The sequence below is a fragment of the Zingiber officinale genome, chromosome 7B, assembly GCF_018446385.1.
Source record: "Zingiber officinale cultivar Zhangliang chromosome 7B, Zo_v1.1, whole genome shotgun sequence".
Classification (NCBI taxonomy): Eukaryota; Viridiplantae; Streptophyta; class Magnoliopsida; order Zingiberales; family Zingiberaceae; genus Zingiber; species Zingiber officinale.
This window is the reverse complement of record NC_055999.1, coordinates 98,530,226-98,544,171: the sequence shown is the minus strand read 5'-3', so window position 1 is coordinate 98,544,171 and position 13,946 is coordinate 98,530,226. Positions and strand designations below refer to the sequence as shown.

The 13,946-nt window shown below is 38.1% G+C and overlaps 1 protein-coding gene across 1 annotated transcript; it reads right to left on the bottom strand.

Moving 5' to 3' along the window:
- Window positions 1–12,172: 12,172 nt before the first annotated feature.
- On the bottom strand, window positions 12,173–13,459 carry LOC122003967 (transcription factor MYB34-like). Its single transcript, XM_042558924.1, has 2 exons — window positions 13,281–13,459; window positions 12,173–13,202 (listed from the first exon to the last, which is right to left on the bottom strand). The coding sequence occupies exons 1-2, from the start codon at window positions 13,414–13,416 to the stop codon at window positions 12,397–12,399; spliced, it is 942 nt and encodes a 313-aa protein (XP_042414858.1). The 5' UTR covers window positions 13,417–13,459; the 3' UTR covers window positions 12,173–12,396.
- Between the last annotated feature and the right edge of the window lie 487 nt (window positions 13,460–13,946).

The window sequence follows — 13,946 nt, the reverse complement described above, 5'->3', positions numbered from 1 at the left end:
TTAAACTTTCCTTATTTGCCAATACCAATGAATATAAAAGAGAGGGTAGTGGTGCCTCACCTCATAACAATACATCTATTATTTCGTCTCCTCTCTTCCTTGGTGTGGCCCGACCCTCATCCTTCTTCATCTCCTTTTCTTCTTCTTTGGTGGCCGGCGGCATCAACTCTTGGGGAGTCCTTGGTGGCCGGATTTTGCGTGGAGAAGAAGTAGAGAAAAGAGGCTTTGTTTCTAATATCCCTTGGAGCTTGGTGGTGGTGGTCGAACCTCATCTTCTCTTGGAGTTCTTGTGGTGGGCGAAACTTGCTTGGAGAAGAAGGAAGCTTGGGTGGATTCTTGTCTCGGTAGATCGTCACTCACACGACGTCCGAGATAAGAAGAGGAATACGACAGAAGATCGTGAGGTCTATAAGCTATAAAAGGCATAACTAGTTATTAGTTTCCGCATCATAACTAGTTCATCCTTTTATCTTGAAATATCAAACACAAGAGGCTAATGAATCCATGTTATCGAATTTATGTTTTTGATTTTGTGTTTCTTTTATTTTTCGAATTTGTGATTCGATTGTTCTTTTTGGTTAAACCTAGGGTTACTATAAAGAAATTAAATATTAAATTTCGTTGAAAGGCTTTGTCTAGGAAGTGGTGGATGCTCCCATACCCAAGAAGGTATAGTGTCTCGCCATGTTTAACCTGGAAGTCAATCTCTGAAATTAATATTTAATTGAATTTGTAACATGGGTGAATTTGGATCAATAATGTTAAGCATCGTTTGTGATCCAAGTCTAAACCACTAAGAACAAATAAGTTGAATTTGGAATCAATAATGTTAAGTTCCATTTACGATTCCAAATTTAATTTCTAAAGAACACAATAGGTTGTTAGGAATGATTCAGGACTTGTACAAAATTTTTGTACAAGGGAACTGGTACGATATTCCCAGTAGCAACCAACACCGAACTCGTCGACTCTCTTCTGTGCTCTCTTTCTAGCTAACTACGTCTTTCGCTCGACTTCTTGTACTCCTAAGTTCCTGCGCACTTAGACACAAGACATCAAAAGACAACAGAACATAACTTGACTTAGTTGATCATATCAAAACTACCATGGGGTACTTACAATCTCCTCCTTTTTGATGTGAGCAAACTAAGTTAAGTTAGGGTGAACTAAAACAAGATGTATCTCCCCCTAGATTTAACCTCTAATTCTTTCTCTTTGATCACATTAAAAATAAGGGTATAACTTGAATTAAATTCAAAATAGAGTCTAAGGGATAAAAATACCAGAAAAATCATGAACTTTAAATTTCAGAAATCTATATTTTACAATTTATAAACTATTTTTGAAAAAAAAATTTGAAAAAATATTTTTACTTGTAGGAAAATTATAAAAATGTTTATAACGGTTAAACAGACATCTCTAAAGTGGAGATAAAATTTTCATAAAAAAATTGAAATTAATTAAGTAGTAATAAATTATTTTTTATATAAAGACATATTTTCTTTAAAAATTATGTTAAAAATAATTTTTAAGTTCAGCAAATCTTGAAAAAAAATCTAAAAGTGTAATAGAGTAATTGCTTTGTCAAAAAATAAATAAATTTTCAAAAATTATACGTTCAAAAAATTTTAATATTAAAAATTACTATTTTGATAGAAAATTCAATAACGGTCAACAAATTTCAAAAATATTTTGTTTGGCGGAAGACAAGATGAGTTTTCACAAAAAAAATAAAATTTTCAAAAATAACTCTACAAAAAAAATTAAATTGAAAATATAATTTTTGTTAGAAAATTTATAAGAAATAATGTATTGAATAGAAAATTATGAAAAAATTTCTATAGATAAGTAATTTATAATCTTTCTCAAAAAAATTAATATCTAATTAATTTCAAATAGAAATTAAATAAAACAATTTATTTAGAATGTTAATTAATTTTTTTTAAAAAAATATGTATCAAAATTTAAAAGTAAGACATGCATAAACAATTAATCTAAGCATAATTTTGGAACCCAATATAGATTCTTTCTAACCGGATTAATCAAAATTTTTCTCAGAATATTTTTTTATGATATTCTCCTAATTTGACCCTTAATATCTAAAGTGTTAGTTTAGTCTTTTAAAATTTGAAATAGCTATATTCGAGCATTCAGAATTCTTTAAAATTTTTATTTCTACTTTCAATTTTTCATTTTCATTTTTTAGTTTGTCGAAATGTTCTAATCGACAAGATGTTGCTAATGTTCCTTTTAACTTATTATTTTGTTTTAATAATTTTTTATTATCATTTTCTAATTGACATGAATTTTTTGATAAAATTTTAATAAATTTAGATAGTCGGTCAGGAGGTAGAGATTATACCTGACTTTGTCGATCTCATTATCTGAATCTCCCCTGTAGTGTTGCTTTTTTCTGACGTTGTTCTTCCTTCATCGATACTCTCGATGCTCATCTCAGATATGCTTGCTTGATCACCTTCTTGGTGACTTGCCATCAGTGCAAGTCCAGCATAGGCTACGACTTCTAAATCTGATGACAACATTTTGTCCTATGTCATCTTTAGATTTTTGTGCTTCATATGGGTTAGTCTTTTGTCCTTGTCTTTATTCTTGTTCTTTAGTTTTGGGCAATTGTCTTTGACATGCCCTTCTTCATTTCAATGATAACATCTCACTCTTCTTTTTCTTCTTTTTGCTTGAACTTGATTGAATTTATTAGCTTTAAAGAATTTTTTAAACCTCCTTACCATAAATGTCATTTCGTTATCATCAAGAGAAGTTTCAGACTCTAATTCATCAAATTTTGCCTTTAAGGCAATATTTTGTTTGGTCTTCTTCTTCAGATCTACATATTTAGTTTCATGTACTTTAAATATAAAAAATAATTCCTCTAAAGTACTTATCTCTAGGTCCCTAGAGATGTAATATGCATCTACTATGACCATTCAGTTGTTCTAGTGAAAGCGTTGGGCGTATTCCTTAGTGAATCTTGGTTGGTTACCTTTTTCCGAGATTTGAGAGTCTGACGATGAGTTCTTTGATCCTCGAGTGGAGGTGTGTGACAGTTTCACCTTCTTCTAATCGGAGGTTGCTGATATGGTTCTGGAGCAGGTCTTGTCTCGCAAGTTTCGCCTCCGAGGTCCCTTCGTGTAGTTCTAGGAATTTCTCTCAGAGCCCATTGGTTGACTTATAGGTTCTGATTCGGTTGACTTCTTGTGACGATAAAACACTCAGCAGATGAAATTGTATCTTGTTGTTTGTCACGAAGCTGGCTTGCTCCTTTTTCGTCCATTGATATTCTTCTTTGTCGTTCCCTTGTTGATCCTTCGGTGCTACAAAATCATACTTTATAATTATTAATAATTCAAAATCTATTTTGAAGAATACCTCAATTTTCTCTCTCCAAGTAGCGAATCCCGTTCGAACTTAGGAGGGTAGATGCTCGGTCCGACCATCGTCTTCTGTGCTTCGATCGGTGGTGAGTCCTTTTGAAGTGATTGGGCTCTGATACCATTTGTTGGTCCCTTGCGACAAGCAAAGGAGAGGGTGAATTGCCTTGCACAAGATAAAACAAACAAGCACCTTTCTCGACTTTACAACTTTGAATAAGACAAACACTTTACTAAAATAATCTAAAATGAATAAAAGAAATATGAGACAAAAGGATTTATTTGGTTGGCAATCAGAGGATTGCTACTCCAAGGAAAGTTGCTCAGTAGGCAAATCTCCTTCTCGAACAAAAGGTCGGAGGCGAAGAAGCCTTGTACACGGAAATTAAGCTCGTAAACTAAAGACAGAACTAGAATTGAAGTATAAAATGTGTTGTTCTGAAGGAGAATACCAGAGCTCTATTTATAACCCGCTGGTCTAGCGGTCTGGGTGCCTGGAAGGGCTCCAGGCGTCTGACTGTGGATAAAACTTTATCCAAATCGTAACGACAACGCAAAATGGACGAAAATATATTTTATCTGATTCGGGTGCCTGGAACATCTCCAGGCGCCCAAACCTCCTTCGACCAGGGGCGTCTCACCAAGGTGTCCCGGCTGCAGAAAAGAGGTCCGAGTGCTCGGAGTAGCTTTGGGCGCTCGGAATGGCTCTGGGCGCCCAGACTCCAGTCAACTCTACATTGACTTTCTATCCGGATCTTCCACTTCGACTCCGCTCGCTTGGATGATTTCGACCATCCGGAATATGGCTCACTCGAACCCATTTTCCAACCTTCTCAAGCAACCTTTCGCTCTGGCTTCTCATCCCTCGGAAACGTTGCGCGCTTCCTTCTCGTCCGTCAAGGTACTCTTCCACAGCGTCTCATCCCTCGGACGTACCCAACCCGTCGACTCTCTTATGTGTCATCATTTTCCCTAGCTGCGTCTTTCATTTGACAATTGTGTTCCTAAGTTCCTGCACACCGAGACACAAGACATCAAAAGATAATATGCCCTAACTTGACTTGGTTGATCACATCAAAACTATCACGTGGTACTTATAGGATTGAATTGTCGAAAGTCAACTCAACTACACTGATACTTAGTCTCTCATAGCCGATCAAACCTTTTTGAGAGGAAGGTCCAATCGGATAACGGAAAAGGATAAGGCCACTACATAAACATCACTAGAGCCCATCAAGGCCTTAAAGCGTCAAAAGGCCCATCGTTAAGGGATAATAGCCAACAACCCATCGACACAATAACTCTTTTAACGCTATGCGTAACTACTATCAAGGAATCATTCGGATATCCTCTGTGCAACCTACACAATGGATGTTTCCACCATCTATGTGCAGAATTGTTTGATAGAATTTGGGAAAGATGGTAGTGTGTCAGTATAGTTGACCTTATTTTAGTAACATGCCTCGTTATTCATACTAAGAGAAACAACATTATATATAAGGGGTTCCTTCTTCCCATGCAGGTAAGATCTCCCATCACTCTTCACTATTTCTTATCATTGTCCTTTGATTACTGCTAGTCAGTTCCCTTACTAACTTGAGCGTCAGAGTGGCTATGTTGTGGACCTCGTCCTAGCCCGCTTACTAACATCTTCTTTCTCCTTTGTTTTTTGTGGTGTGGCAAGCCCACTCATAGCTTGGAACTCCCTCTCGAGGTCTTCTTGTGGTCAGCAACCAAGCGATCTCATCAGCGGTCTGTCTTCACCGACTGCAGATAGAAATAATTGACATCTTGGGAAACTATGTCTCTATTTCTCATTGGTCATATTTCTTCTCTTATTTCATTTTATTTCCTTTCCTTTTGGTTAATTTCTTATATTTGCTATTTCATTATTAACTGGTTAATTGTCCTACAATTTTATTAGCCATCTTCTTCCAAATGTAAGTAGAGTTTCCCTAATGCTGTGTATTTTTTTTTTTATAAAATTTATCATATTTTGTGTTTGAGTTTCACTAACAAGTAATATATATAGTTCATAAGTTTACTATGTGATAGTAATCTTTGGATGGCATAGGATTGATTGGCTTATCTATGTTAGGGATAGTGCGAGATAAAGGAGGGGTGAATGCTTCAATTGCTTCGTCTTGATCTCGTGCTGTTTGAATGCATAACGGAACATTTGAATCAAAATTAATGCCAACAAAACAAGAGCACGTTCTAACATGTTTTATTTTATTTGGTTCATCGCTTCCCAAGGTGACTACGTCTCATGCCTAGTCCTAACAATTACCGCTACTATCCTTCTCTTTCCTAGATAATTTATGGAGATAGAGAAACCTTTTACAACCTTTTCTTCTAAACAATACAAGTAATATAAAGATACAAATGAAAAATAAAACAACTTTATAATGAACACTTTGATTTTGTTTGCCTCTTTGATGTTTCAAATTACTTATTTATGATAGGAAATGTAGTAGTACTTCGTCTCTAACATCTCAAAAATCGATAACTTCAAATCATCTTGAAATCTTCTATCGTGTCCACAATGATATGATATTGTTCACTTTGAATCTAAGCTCTCATGACTTTACTTTTGGGCTCTCCTCAAAAGGTCTCATGCTAATGAAGATATTATGCATCCTTTTAAACCCATGATCATTCTCAAATCTTTCCAATATAGGACTTTGATTGAATCTCAACAATCCTCCCTTCAAATGAAGGACCATAATTACTCTCATGGTCCGGGCCTCCCCGCGAGCATCCAGTCACCATGACCTGCTCTAGGCCTCCCCGTAAGCATCCGTATCCAGTCACCTTGACCTGCTCCGAACCTCCCCGCGAGCATTCGGTCATCCTGACCTACTCCGAGCCTCCCCACGAGCATACAGTCACTCATAACCTACTTCAGGCTTCCCCACAAGCATCTGCATCCAGTCACCTTGACCTACTCCGAGCCTCCCCATGAACATTTGGTCATCCTGACTTACTCTGAGCCTTCCCGAGAGCATTTGGTCACCCTGACCTACTCCAAGCCTCATCCAGTCACTCATGACCTGCTTCGGGCCTCCTCATAAGTATCCAGTCACTCATGACCTGCTTCGGGCCTCCTCATGAGTATCCAGCCACCCTGACCTACTCGTTTCCCCACAAGCATCTAGTCACCCTGACCTACTCTAGGGTCTCTCTGCGAGCATCCAGTCATTCTGACCTGCTTCGGGCCCACCCTCAACTTCGTTTAAGGTCATCCCACATGGCATCTGATCTAGACCATGACTCTGATACCATTTGTTGTGTCCAAAGGATGTTCACATATCTCCATAATGACATGAAATTATCCACTTTGAGCCTGAGTCCTCATAGTTTTGCTCTTGGACTCTTCTCAAAATGTCTCATGTTAATGGAGATATCATGTATCCTTTTAAACTCATGATATTTTCTAAATCTTTTCAATGTGAGACTTTGATTGAATCTCAACATCTTCTTTTATAAGATTATTGTTCAAACTAATTTCCACTTAGTAGTCGAATTCGACTGTTTAAACCCGTCATCGACTATTTGTGATTATTTGAATCCTGTAGTCGAGTTTTGAACCTTCTGTATACTTCTACAGTATTATCAGTAGACTAATACACTCCAACAATCGATTGATTATTAACAGTCAAGTTGAATAATCAATTTTTCAACTCTCTGTTTGTTATGGTAATATCATTAGTCGACTAATCAAATTCATCAATCAATTGCTGTTGTAGTAAATTATTGTTCACAGATTACCTTAGCAAACCCTAATTTTATGGCTTAGCTCCATTAGTGATTGATACATCCTATCAATTGATTGATACTTCATTTTCAGCCTTACTACAATTGAATTTTCGCCTTACTTGATATCGATTGACCTCAACCTACCAAGACTTTTTTTACACATTATCCGATCAGTCTTGACCTACTGAGATTTTACGTTACCCAAAACTAGTCAACCTTAATCCATCGGGACTTCGTTATTGTCAAATATCTAGTCTTCCTTAACCTTTTTGGATTTGTTGTCATGTCTAACATTCGGTCAAACATAAACTATTAGGACTTCCCTCATTTCCAAGTGGCTGCTCTTCTATGACACACTTGGACTTCATCTTTGTTAATTCTTTGTTGGACTTTTAACCACCGAGTGTTTGATCAACCGTGACCCGACCACTTAGTTGGACTTTTCGTCTCATGTCAACTCCCTATTAGATTTTCTGTCACTAAGTGTCTGATAACTGTGACCCGCTTAGACTTTTCATATATTATCAAATATTTGATTAATCTTGACTTACTTAACTCTTCACTCAACCAACTTAAAATATTGATCAATATTAAAATCTAACTCGAGTCAACTTAAATTTAGTCAACATGATCAATTTTAACTCATGTTGATTGCACCATTAACCATCTAGTCTACTTAAATTGACTAAATCGACTGACTTTTTTTGTTTGATCAATTTATTTAGATAGATCAACTGAGATCTTTGCACTTAGGAAAAAAAACAAATAGTTGATCAATTTTTTATTTTATTAAATATTAAACAAATAAAAATTATTTTATACTAAATGAGAACCAACTGCTTCCACATGTTTTATGAAACTTACCGTAAAGAATATAGTAAAATAATGTAATAGGTTTTATTTGAGAAAATAATAGATGCAAAGTAATTATTCGTAAAACAAAATAAAAAAAAAAAACTACTTATGTCAATGATTCAGAGATTATAATTTTATGAGAATTGATTTTTTTTTAAAATTATTATTCTTATAATTACTATTTGAGTTCATCAATTTTTCTACTTATTAAAGTTTCTTCTAAAAATCACTTTCAAAGTAATTGTTTAGGTAGACCAACCATTTTGGATTCTAGCAAGATTTTGAGAGGCTGGACAATATCAAATTGTGACTTTATCTTGCAGTAAGTAACATGAATGGATTGTTGTCACAATAATTGGTTAGGCAGGCTTCCCATTTTGGAACTTGGCTAGATTCCAAGATACAGATGAATGTCAAGAAACTCAATTATGACATGCATGATTCCATTTTTTTTTTAAGTTTTTTTCAAATTAAGGTATTCAAAAATATCTTTTTTTACTGATCTCTTAAAAAAAAATTAATTTTTCAAATTAATCAGGGGCGACTTATTTGAAGGATTTGAAATGAGAATGGAATAAAACTTGTGCTTGATTTAGGAAAATGAAAGTGGGACCCATGAATTCATTCCTCTAAATAGAAGAATGAGTCATTCCTGAATAATATGAGAGGTATAGATATTATTTTCATTTTATTAATATTTATAATTATTTTTATATCCTTTTCCATTTCTTTACCGAATAAAACGCCCCCTCATTCTTTACCTGGGGTTAGATGATTTATTACAAGAACATCCAATACAAATAAAGATTAGTTTGGTCCTATGTAGCTAGTTTCCCCACCTTTCGCATTGGGGTGGCGGGGCCCACCGGAGTCAGTGGGCTCCACCATCTTAATGCGAGAGGTGGGGACACTGATTGAAATTTTCCACCAAAAAGTACTAACTGTAGGATTAAAGTAATCATAATTGATGGAACTTCAGATTGGGCAAGGACTAAGTTGGTAGAATTAGCTAAACATGTTGGCTCTGTGGGACGCCGACAGGCAGACAAGTAGGGCACTTTTATCGGTTGGATCTGCTAGCTGGTAAGCCGATTAGTTGTGTTGATGGATCATGTTGATCAAGTAAGTGGCCAAGCCAAATGGATTGGTGAGCTAATCTAGTTAGCATGCTAATTAAATAAGATAGATAGCTAATCTATCTATCGAGACTAAACGAGAGTAAGAGCATTGAATGAGTAGTGGAAGTCAAACACAAGAGGCATTCACCTCTCTAATTTTCCATTCCCTAGCTATGTTATTGTCCTCCGTTCATTTTTTAAAAGAATCTTTTAAACCTCAAATTAATCACAAAGACAATAACTGGCTTAGCTTTTTTTTTCAAAAAAAAAAAATATTCCTGACTCCTCGAAATGTACTACTCATGGTTCATCGCACAAACCCTACACGTGCCGTAGGCATCAGACATGTAAGCAAGTAGGTATCAGAGATGGCACCAAACAAAAAACAAACCCTACTCACCCTGTGACGCGTACGTCCTCTCAAGGTATCAAATTTAGAAGGGAGTGGGACCTCTAGCAATTAGGCATCCAAAGCCCCCCCCTCAATGGCTCAATCCATGCACCGTTGATTAATACACAGAGATTCTGCCGCATGCAAATATGCAACTTAAACCCCGGCCCGAATAAAATATTGATTAAATTGAAATAATCAATTGAATTCTCAATTAGTAAGTGTCCTCTCCAACTTTCCCCGTGTACCTCTTCTCTTCTCAAACGTAACTCCGTTTCTCAATTATTAAGGGCCCCTCCAAGCTAAGATTTTTCAAGACGTTTTTAAAATTAAAAAAAGTTTGAAAGTGAAAATTCAAATCTATTGTTTATTCTCTTGAAGATAGAGTCCGTAGTTAATGATGCCGTATTATTGTATATATTTGACCGTTTCATAGTAACTTAAAAATGAATTATTTTTAATAAAATTGTTAGTAATGAATAAAGTTGTAATATGAATTTTTAATAAAATTGTTAGTAAATTATTGTTTTAAAAATAAATGCTAAAAAATATGCAAATGACTATAATTAAATTAAGGTTTATAAGTTAATTAAATATTAAATGAAAATTATAAATTTAATTAAATTATAAATCATAAGATAATTAATATATTAATTGTAAATTATAAATAAATTAAATTAAAGATCATAATTGATTAAAATATTAAATGAAAATTATATAGAGATATTAAATAAAAAAATTAAAGATATGTGATTTACAATATAGGACTCATAAAAAATTATTGGAAGATTTTTTTTTAATGTAGAGAAAATAATAATTTTTTATACTTTGATGTAGCATTAAAGTTATATATATATATATATATATATATATAGAGAGAGAGAGAAATGTTAGCTTAAGGACTTTTATGTATGGAATGGTACGGACCACCCATCACGTCATTTTTTTTTCATAAAATATTTTTCTCTTCTATGTTTTTCCTTCGTTCTCGTCGAACCGAAGCAGCTCACCGCGCCTCCTCGCGAGCCCGCCACCCGCCCGACCGTCGGCCATCTGCCCATCGCCGGGCGGCCTTTGGCTGCTTGGACTCACCCACACTATAGCCCAGGGGGTGAACCCGTCAAGGATCGCGGCATGGATTCCAGCTGCTGCCGCCTGCCCGTCGCCGAGCTGCCCACCGTCGGCGGCCTTCGACCGCCTGGACCCACCCACACTATAGCCCAAGGGGTGAACCCGTCAGGGATCGCGACATGGATTCCGGCTGCTGCCGCCTGCCCATCGCCGAGCTGCCCACCGCTGGCGGCCTCCGACCGCCTGGACCCACCCACACTATAGCCCAGGGGGTGAACCCATTGGGGATCGCGGCATGGATTCCGGCTGCTGCCGCCTGCCCACCGCCGAGCTGAGAGGAAGTCTCGGCGGCGAGGGGATCTAGTCGCGTGGGAATCCGACCACGTTCGCGCCTAATTCCAGCCGCGATCGCGCCGGAATCCGGCTGCGATCGCGCCGAATTCCGATCGCCATCATGTCCGAAATCTGGCGTGATCGCGGTCGGATTCCGAACGCGTCACGACCGAACGTGATCGCGCCAGATTTCGACGAGATTGCGGCTTGATTCCGGCGCGACTAGATCCCCTCGCCACCGAGACTTCCTCTCAGCTCGGCGGTGGGCAGGTGGCAGCGGTCGGGCGGTGGCGCGTTGAGCTTTTCGGCAAGAAGGAAGGATAAAAAAGGTATTTAAAAAATAAAAAAAATGACGTCCGTATGAGTCCGTAGGAATTTGCAAAGACATCTGTATATATATATATATATATATATATATATATATATATATATATATATATATATATATATATATATATATATATATATATATATATATATATATATATATATATATATATATATATATATATATATATATATATATATATTATACTGTCTGGACTTGGTTTAGTGGCTAGCACATGATGTATTGCTATCATGAGGTCTGGGATTTGAATCTCATCATAACCGAGGTAAATGTCTCTTTTATGTGTTAGTCACTATTCCCAAGACTAATAATCATCCATGATTTATCTATTCCGTATTACTCCTAAGACGACAGATTGATAAGGATATATATTAGGGACAAACATATTCATTTTTTTAGTGATTTTTTTACCACTAAGATCAGGTACCACACTTTCATGCAAGCAAACCCTGTCTCATGAAACTTTTACACTTTCACTGACGAGGGTACAAGAATTATTAAATGCCTTGCAGTAAAAACAGTAATTATATTTATCTAAGGACATATCTAGTTCGTCCCCCAAATTATATGAATGGAGATAATAAAGGATCAGTTTATAATCAACTGTGAAAATAGTTAAAAGGTAAAAAGAATTTAAGGGCATATACCTCGTTAAAAATTAATCGCTATCCTATTATAGCAATTTTACCATTCTCTAACTAATTGAGGTTCACGACAGTGGAGACACCAGAATTATATGCATGCATGTGGCAAATACTTGCATGCGAGTATACAACTAGGGTTAGGGTTTCTAATATATATATTGGTCAAAATATTTAAATGCCATTAGTAAATTATTTCCCACTTTCTCCCCCCGCACACCAAACCAATCAATCATTCCATCAAACACAAGTGTAAATAGTTCAGATTTTATGAGGAAACTCACGCAGCTATTTAATGGAAATCTAATTAAAGAACAATGGTACGGCCGACAAATACAATCCCCGCATAATTAAATTGGCGGTACGGGCGCGCTCATCAGGAAACCCTCCCGCACAGTCGTCACTCACACACACACACACCGCGCACCAACCATTCATGTCGTCGTCGATATGAACAACGAGGACGAAGGAGACCACTACTTCCTAAATCCTACCAGTACCACATCGCTGTCGGACAGATCACATGCGCTATCGAATCGTAGCTACAATCTCTCCAGCTCCGTATGCCGGAGCTCATATTCGGTGCTCTCTGTTCCTCCGGATCGAGCAATATGGCCCGCGACGCTGCCTCTCTCAGTGCTGCGTCGCCGTCCTCCGAGCTCCACCCCGCGCTGCTGCCGTGCCACGCATCCGCGCCGGGGATCAGCTGGTCAGCGTACTCCTCCTCCAGGTTGACCTCCACCAACGCCACGTCGCCGTCGCCGCCGCCACCGCCGCCGTAGAAATAGGTCTCCAAACCCACGCTGCTGCTGGCGTCCTGCTCACCACCCCAGCTCTCCATGGGGTTAAAGGAACCGTACTGCACCGGGGCCGCCGGGAGATGCTGCGCCGGGTCCCCCGTGCCGGCCGCGTTCCCACTATTTAGCGAGCTTAGCAGGTACGCAGCGATCGGCGAGGACAAAAGTAAGGGGTCGGAAGAATCCGACGACGAGGGAAAGCCGCCGTAGCTATACTCCTGCTGCTGGCGGCGGTGGCTAACTCTCTTTATTCTCTTTGGTTGTGGGCGGATCAATATCCCTGAGAACTTCTTCTTCAGCTTCGTGTTCCAGTAGTTCTTGATGTCGTTGTCCGTCCTCCCGGGGAGGTGGCTGGCTATCACTGACCACCTGCTCCCTATGCTGGCGTAGAGGGTGGTGATGATCCTGTCCTCCTCGTCGGAGAAGCACCCGTGCTTGATGTTGGGCTTCAGGTAGTTGAGCCATCTCAGTCTGCAACTTTTCCCGCACCTGTTGAGCCCTGAGCAATTAATACACAAAACACGCATTGTTATTCACACGTCAAACTGCATGGCCATCGACGTATACACGCACGCACCAGCTTTGTTAGGGAGAGTGATCCAGTTTCCACCGGTTCCATGCCTCTCTATGTACTCCCTGAGCTGCTTGTCTTCCTCACGAGACCAATGCCCTTTCTTCACGCTAGCCTTGTCACAGCAAGGTGCCCTCCCCATTCTCGATCGCCTTGCCTACGATACCAGTCACCACAAAAGATGAGCATGCGTTTGCCACGTACACACACACATATATATGCGAGGGATCGAATTGTATACGTTTAGAGAATGACAAAATTAAGATATAGGTTAGTAAACCTGTCTGGATTTGTACTCTGACATCACGTGCATGGATCTTGTGTAATATAATTGCTGCGCCTGCATATGTGTGACGAGTTAGGTGGAGCTGGTCAGGCGACTCTTACTTAGCTTCCTCTCTCAAGTTACTTAAAATTTCTTACTTTGTATTTACTTGCTTGATTATCAACCTGTGCACGTGTTCCTGGACAGAACGGCTGTGTGTTGCCAGTATTTATTTACCACTGCAGGGTTAATATAATCTCACCTGTCTGTATATATAATTTTGAACAAGTTAAAACTTCAGATCTTTGGGGTGAGTAAAAACTTGCAGTAATTAACCAACTTAGTTTATGCTAAGAGCTGTGATGCTTAATAGTTTTGATTTTAAATTTTTTTATTATTTCCATCTC

Coding starts and splice junctions, on each gene's coding strand:
- LOC122003967 (XM_042558924.1), bottom strand. CDS start 13,416: ATGGGGAGGGCACCTTGCTGTGACAAGGCTAGCGTGAAGAAAGGGCAT. Junction 13,203..13,280: donor CACTCTCCCTAACAAAGCTG/GTGCGTGCGTGT, acceptor TTAATTGCTCAG/GGCTCAACAGGTGCGGGAAA.